Source organism: Hevea brasiliensis, chromosome 12 (genome assembly GCF_030052815.1).
Source record: "Hevea brasiliensis isolate MT/VB/25A 57/8 chromosome 12, ASM3005281v1, whole genome shotgun sequence".
Lineage (NCBI taxonomy): Eukaryota > Viridiplantae > Streptophyta > Magnoliopsida > Malpighiales > Euphorbiaceae > Hevea > Hevea brasiliensis.
In genome coordinates this window covers 1,860,911-1,869,157 of record NC_079504.1, presented here as the reverse complement: position 1 = coordinate 1,869,157, position 8,247 = coordinate 1,860,911, and the positions used below count along the sequence as shown (strand labels likewise).

The window sequence follows — 8,247 nt, the reverse complement described above, 5'->3', positions numbered from 1 at the left end:
CCTTGGGTAAGTCATCTAAGAATCTTTGGTTACATTGCATATGCATTGGTTGACTCCCATAAATGCAGTAAGCTTGATGAGAAATCCGTCAAATGCATTTTTATGGGTTACTGTTCTAACACCAAAGCCTATAGACTATACAATCCTATCAATAGTACAGTAATCATTAGCAAGGATGTTATCTTTGATGAAGAAGCAAGATTGGAATGGAATGAAAGTGAAAATGGAGTGCAATTTGAAGTTCCAACAAGCATGAAGGCTCATTTAAATGAAAGACAATTGCAAACACCTCCAAGATCTCCCTTAACTTCAGCTTCCCCAAGCATGTCAGCCTTGACAATTCCAGGAAGTAGCTCCTCCTCGCCATAAAGTTCATCCGATGATACTCCTCCACGAAAGACAAGGTCTCTAAGAGAAATCTATGCAACAACACAAGCTATGTATGTGGCTAATCCAACTACCTTTGAAGAAGCAGCAAAGAAAGAATAATAGACAAAAGCAATGAATGAAGAACTTGTAGCAATTCAAAAAATAAGATTTGGGAGTTGGTGGATCTTCCTAAAGGCAAGAAGGCCATTGGTGTAAAATGGATTTTCAGAACAAAGTTTCATGCAGATGGGAGTATACAGAAGCACAAAGCACGATTGGTAGCAAAGGGATACTCACAGCAACAAGGTGTGGATTATGAAGATACATTTTCTCCTGTTGCTCAGTTTGAGACTGTAAGAACCTTACTTGCCTTAGCTGCTCAATTAAATTGGCCTATATATCAGTTTGATGTTAAATCTGCTTTTTTAAATGGAGAATTAGAAGAAGAAGTTTATGTTTCACAACCAGAAGGCTTCATTGTTTTGGAAAAGAAGAACAGGTTTACAAGTTGAGGAAAGCCTTATATGGCCTAAAGCAAGCACCTCGGGCTTGGTATGCAAAAATTGATTCATATTTCTTGCTGAATGGCTTTGAAAGAAGTAAGAATGAACCCACCCTCTATACAAAAATGCAAGATAAAAATTTCCTTTTCGTTTGTCTCTATGTTGATGAGATAATATATATGGGTTCATCTCCCTCTCTCATTGATGAATTTCGACTATACATGAAGAAGAAATTTGAAATGTCAGATTTGGGTCTATTGCATTACTTTCTTGGAATTGAAGTGAAACAGGCTGAAGGAGGAGTGTTCATCTCACAAAGAAAATATGCTGCAGATCTTCTTAAACGATTCAACATGGAAAATTGTAAAATGGCAGCCACACCCATGAATGTGAATGAAAAGTTACAAGTTAATGATGGAACTAGATCAATGAATGAAAAAATCTTTAGGAGTTTGGTTGGTGGAATAATCTACTTGACACACACAAGACCAGACATTGCATTCTCAGTGGAAGTGATCTCAAGATTCATGCACTTTCCCTCAAAGCATCATTTTGGAGCAGCAAAAAGAATTCTGTGTTATGTAGCAGGAACAATTGACTTTGGTATATGGTATGGTTATGAATCAAATCACAAATTACTTAGGTTTACTGACAGTGATTGGGCAGGCTGCATGGACGATAGGAAAAGCACTTCAGGGTACATTTTCAGTCTTGGATCAGGAGCAATTTCGTGGAGCTCAAAAAAACAAGCAACCACTACACTATCATCCTCAGAAGCTGAATACGTGACTGCAACTTCATCAGCATGTCAAGCAATCTGGTTGAGACGACTTTTATCAGATCTTGGTCAGGAACAAAAAGAAGCATTTGAAATTTTTTGTGACAACAAGGCTGCAATTGCAATGTCAAAGGATCCAGTCCATCATAGAAGAACGAAGCATATCGATATTCGGGCTCACTTTATTCGTGATCTTGTAAAAGATAGAGTAATAGCCTTGAAGTATTGTAGTACAAATGAGCAAGCAGCTGATAGCCTTACAAAGTCACTTTCCATAAGCAAGCATGAATACTTAAGAGCTCATATTGGAGTGTGCAAGTTTGAATCAAGGGGGGGTGTTGAGAACTGATTCAAACTTTAGTTTTTTTCTGTTCCTATTTTCCTGTTGTGTTCCATGTTTTCTTTTTTGTTATTTGAGTCATGCGCATGATGTTAAGTGATTTCTTATTTTTCTGAATTAGTTTGTTATTGTTATCTTTTTTTGCCTATTTAATAGGCAGTCTTAGTATCAAATAAAAAAACAGCAAAAAGAAGTTTCTAATAGAAAACTTTTGTGCTTATCTATTGTCTTTCAGTGTTTGAATTTTGTAAAAACTCTTCTAAGTTCCCAACATCACACAAAGAAGCTAAAGAGAGATTTGTACTTTTCCGTAGTAGAATGTCTAATAAAGCATTGTTGGTAAAAATAAATGCAAAATAAATATAATAATAATAATAATTTAGTGGTATTGAAATTAAAGCTGTAATAAAGTCTCGAGTTCAAATCTGGAGAGTAAACGTGGTAAACATGGTAATTACCATGAGCACAGCTTTAATATGATCAAAGGTCAGATCAACTTTAAAAGAACGATTCTTCCATAATTGAAGTAAGACATCGAGAATGTCCTCTTTCTCTGGCTTTGATCTACTTGGATCAAGGTGTTCTTGGATTACCTGGTCATAGAAAATGTCAAATTCCTTGAAGTTTTTCTCTAGGCGATGGAACAATCCAGTGAACTTATCAATAAAACCCAAGAAAGGGTAATAGTCTGAGACAAAGAAACTTGTAAACAAGGCCTGAGTTTCCTTCAGCAACTCTTGAAATCTACTGTTTTCAACCCCATCTTCCTCATACCTCATCCCCAAGACAGCCCTACAAATTATAGAACTTGTAAGCGACATCATGGCCTCAGACAAGTTTACAGGTTTTGAAGCAACAGATGATTTGGATATCTTTTCAAGCATATGGGAAACCTCGAATTCTCTAATGGGTCGGAAACTTTGCACCCTATTAAAGTTGAAGAGATAAACCATACAGATTTTCCTTATCTCTCTCCAGTAAGAATTATAAGGTGAAAAGGCCAAGTCTAAACCATTGTAGGACAACTTTTGCTGGCTAACAAAGGAAGGCCTGCCACAAAATAAAAGATCATGGGTTTTCATGATTTCTTTAGCCATTTTAGCAGAGGAAACTACCAGGATTGTACAAAACCTAGACGCAAGGACATTAAAGGCCCATATTTTTGAGAAAACTGCCATAAATAGTGAGGGTTTAAGCTATGAAATTGATGTAAGTTGCCTGTGAAGGGAAGACCCTGGGGACCAGGTGGCAAATGAAGATTTGTTTTAGCATTGTGTTTTCTGAGAAGAAACGAAAGAAAGACTGGAAAAGCTAGTAGAAAAAGATAAATAAAACCATCGTGCACTACAAGAAAAAAGGAGATTTGAAACCGAATATTCGGTTTCAAATCAGTGAAAATCGGTTTCTAAATACATTTAGAAACCGATTTAATATTTTAAATCGTAAGTTTCTAAATAAATTTGAAACGGAAAATGGCGTTTCAAATTCGAAGCTATTTTCAAACCACTATTCCGTTTCAAATTTAGAAACCACATATATTCGGTTTCAAAATCCGTTTAATTTAAAAGCGATATTTTGGTTTCAATTTTTTAAAAATTCCGTTTCAAATCGGTTTCTAAATTCAAATCGATCCTTGTGTTATTGGATTAGAAAAAAAATTTTTCTAATCCGTTTCAAATTACTAATAGAAAATTTTTATTTTTATTTAATATATTATTTCTGAAGCATATAATATAATATTAATTTTAAATGCTCAATATCATAATATTTATAATATCATCAAATATCAAATATCAGTCAATATTATATATAAATATGGAAGGGTTATGACAATAATATCTGTATGGAAAAATAAAATATTATAATAACAAAAACAAGCTACTTGTCATCAACAAGATCATCACTCATCACCATTATCACCTCTCTACCATCATCTTGATGATTTCATTTGTGCCATCATGTTTTGCATCATTTGTTGCATGCGATCTCTCCTCTAGCATCCACGTTGTCGATCTCTCCTCCATTGCAACCAAACTATCCTTGAGCGTTACAATGCAATTGTTGAATCTCTTCCTCCATTGCCTCATAGGATGCGATGAAGATGATCCATGTGATGAGCTAGGGTAAAAATTGATGCTTGAGATCCAATGCCATAAACCTGCTTCTTCTCCCCACAACTTGATAATATAGTGCGACCTCATCTACAATAGGAGGGTCACTGCACCTCTTGTGGTTGAGACGCGCCAAAAATGCATCCTGCATAAGTCAATACACATATTTTAAATTTATTTTTCTTGGCAATTGAATAAACAAACTCACTTATTCATTTTTTTGTATAATTGAAAGACATAAAATACTTGTTCACTTACCTTAATTGATTGCGCTGTGAATCAACCATATCGGAGGTGCCTTTCCTAGTGTGGGTCTTATGGAAAAGTTCATATGAAAAGGTCTTCGCCAAAAGGCTTCTTCTGAAAGATATAATGATTTTAGTGATGTTTATAATAATGTTCAATTATTTGCTACTAATATGTAGAATAACAAAACTAGTAAATATGAAATCATTACCATACTATAGTAATATGAAATCATTACCATTCTATCTGCGTGAGTAGCATGTGGTCTAGAGATGCCCCCAACTCCCCTATCTCACTACATGGCTCTTGGCTTTAAACTCTAGGCTACTCCATGCTTCCTTCCATTTTTGCATTGTACTATTAGGCACGATGACCTTGGATTTTCCTTTCGACATTGCACATTAGCGCTTTAGGCGCCTCTGCTCCAAGCTTCCTTTACTAGTGGAGTCACCTCTTGCCAATCAAAGTATTTTATAAAAAAAATAAAAATTAAGACAGTTGTATTAGTATGATAATATTTTAGAAAAAATTGACATTTCCCTTAATTTTGGACAATCCTAGTTATTAGGTATTAATTGCACTTCATATATTCTCAACAACAAATAACATCCACCCCAACTACAATAACTCACAACAATATATATTTTCAACATCCTCAACACACATAGAACATTTAAGCATTAATATACTTCAATTGTGTTCTTTTACATTAATTCACAAATTCTCATCACTTAAATGATATTTGTTCGTAACATTCTTTTTTGAGGTTTCATAAACTATGCAAATTAGTTATCTGATAGCTAATTATATTTAAATATTTATTTTATTACCTGAAATTCATCCCAATAAAACTCTTTTGTTTCAGGCGTGATAGTTTTCCGTCCATCCTCTCCTTGAAGATATTCTTCATCTTCTTAGCACATTCCTCAGATGGATGTAACCTGTACAAAAGAAAGACAACAAATATATTGATTTTATGTAAATGTAGAAACACGGTACTTCAATTGCCAATGATATGTAATACCAAATCATAGATAAAGTTAATTAATTTTTAATACTTACATGCCATTAATGAGCTTTATTCGTTTCTTTCTTCCAAATGTAGTGAGTGATAGGCCATCCATCGATGATATTGGTGCTGCCCCAACTGAATGACCTTCATGACCAGAGGTTGATCCAATTGTAGGCTCAGAAGATGGGGTAATAGGTGGTGGTGGTGGAGGTGGAGGTGTAGCTCGATGTTGTGTTGGGATCGTGAAGGAACAGATTGGTCTAGTTGATCATTTGGCTCATCAATGACCCAACAAACCTCCCCATAAATAATTGTATTAATTAGTTAGCTTCATTCAACTTATGATACATAATACAGATGAAATTTTCCAATAGTTAGAATTTATACTTCAAGTTTAGAAATATAAATTCATTAAGAGAAATACCTAATTCTAATTAGTATCACTATCATATACATCATCGCATTCCTCATCACTTTCTGAGTCCAATTCAAGCTCTTCTTCATCTTCAACATCCTCTTCATTAATTTCAACTAGTACACCGTTTTGATCATTCAAATATTGTTGATGATCATCATCATCAATTTGAATCAAAGGGACTTCCATTTCATCTTCTTGAAATGGTTCTTGGTTGTCACATTCACTTGCTCGAAGATCAATAACAGATCTCGCTTTGATTTTGAACACCAATCATCCTTATCACGTTTTAAGCTTGGATATATGGAATAATTCACTGGATGGCAAGAACAAATGGTTCATACCTATTGAAGGATCTTTTATGATTAATATCCACAAGTTTATATTTTGGATGAATCTTTGTTCCCACATTTGGTGTTGGATCAAACCAATCACATTTAAACAATCTTTTGATTGGTAATCCAGTACTCCAATCGTAGCACTTCAATTAATTGTCCATAGTAGTCACTTTCATTAGAATTAGTCCCCTTGATACATACCCCAACCATGACCTTTAGTGTGAAATTTATAACCATTAACTACATAACTATTGTAGCACATAACACTTCTTAATGGACACTTTGATAGATCCTTCAAAAACTGGCTTGATATATTGTTGGAGGGATTGTGAACATATTTATTGAACCACTTATCAAATTCATGCTCTAGTTTCTCATCAACTTGTTTATCATTGATATTTGGATTGGCCATGTGTAACTCATTAACAAAAATGCTGCACACAATGAAAATAGTTAATTACATGTTTGGAATCAATAATGGCATTGCAACAATTATAATAATTGAATATTAGAAAAACTTACTCAATGTACGGTTTTACTTCTATACAATTCAACAAGATGTACATTTGTCTTGAAATTCTTGTTCGTGAGATATCTAACCTTTCCTTTTATGAGTGAAAATTGATAGATTCCCTGGATGTTCATCCATATGTTCGACTGCATCATCATTAAGTGGAACCTTTCGATGCCTTGTGTTGACATGGGGTTCAAAATAATGAGCGCAGAATGACGATGCTTCTTCAACTAAGTATGCATTGCATATGGAACCTTCCACTTTGGCTTTATTTTTCACATTATTTTTAACTTCCTAAGGTACCATTTACTATTTAGTCACAACAAAGTTTTTATTTCTCCATGTAATGATAGTATACAACAATACATTAAACTAGTTACCTCTCAAATGGATACATCCACCTATATTGATCCATGCTTCATAAGCCAAATGCGAGATGTTCCATGGAATCAAAGAAACTTGGAGGGAATATACGCTCTAGTTTACATAATATTATAGGAATCTCTTCATTGAACATGGCTTCTTCTCTAAGTGTTGTTGAAGTTAACTCTCTAAAGAAATTGCTCAATTCGGTCAATGCTTGCCACACATTTTTGGAAGCAATTCCTAAATGCTATTGGGAGTAATCTTTGCATAAAGACATGACAATCATGGCTTTTCATCCCAAACAACTTTAGTTTTCGCATGTCTATACACCTACCAATGTTTGACACATAACCATCTGGGAATCTAAGATTTTTAAGCCATTCACACAACATTGATTGTTTGTCTAATGTGTAACATGCTTTAGGATACTTTCTGTTGCCATATCCCTCTCTAACTTGACAAAACTCTTTCAAATCTTCCCTTGATTTTGCATTGTCCTTCGTCTTCCCTTCAACATTCATCACAGTATTAAAAATATTTTCAAATACATTTTTCTCTATTTGCATAACATCCAGGTTGTGGCGAAGCATGTTAGTACTCAAATATGTCAAATCCCAAAAATGCTCTTCTTCCAACCCGTGTTTTTGCTTTTATTCTCATCTGCACCCATATCACATTAATCCTAGATGTTCTATTTGTTCTAAAATTTCCTCACCGGATAGAATGGGGAGCACTTTTTTTGTTCTTTCTAAAAGCAATTTTGTTAAAGGATGGTTAGCTAGTAAGAATTTACGGTGATTGTCAAACCATGATTGTTTACCACCCTTTGTCAATGTGAATGCATCACAATATGGACAAGATAACATTGAATATGCAGAAATCACTTATTGTCCATAATAACGCAACCCTCATATTAAAATTATTCTTTTTGATGCATCATATGTCTCAACTCCAACTTCCCACAATGTTTCAACTCAGTACACATCCAATTTGTCTTTTGGGTTTCTAGGACCGGGAACTATTACCGTTAGGAACATATACTCTTCCTTCATACATAACCAAGGAGGCAAATTGTAAGGAGTGACAATGCCAAGATGAATATTGTTGTCAATGGTTGAAACCCATCGCCTTACATTCCAACCTCAATGAAGGATGTGTTTTATTAAAATGCTTCCATGTAGTTGCATCGAACAATGACGCATTACCCCATCTTCATGGTCATGCTCAGTGCGCATCTCATTTCTTTTCTTGTTGC

General features: G+C 34.6%; 1 protein-coding gene across 1 annotated transcript; it reads right to left on the bottom strand.

Annotated features, from left to right (window-relative positions):
* Positions 1-2,409: 2,409 nt before the first annotated feature.
* On the bottom strand, positions 2,410-4,388 carry LOC110666732 (cytochrome P450 83B1-like). The gene is made up of 5 exons (XM_058131605.1): positions 4,360-4,388; positions 4,196-4,246; positions 3,911-4,108; positions 3,209-3,270; positions 2,410-3,101 (listed from the first exon to the last, which is right to left on the bottom strand). Exons 1-5 carry the CDS (start codon positions 4,386-4,388, stop codon positions 2,410-2,412), a joined length of 1,032 nt encoding a protein of 343 aa, XP_057987588.1.
* Positions 4,389-8,247: the final 3,859 nt, after the last annotated feature.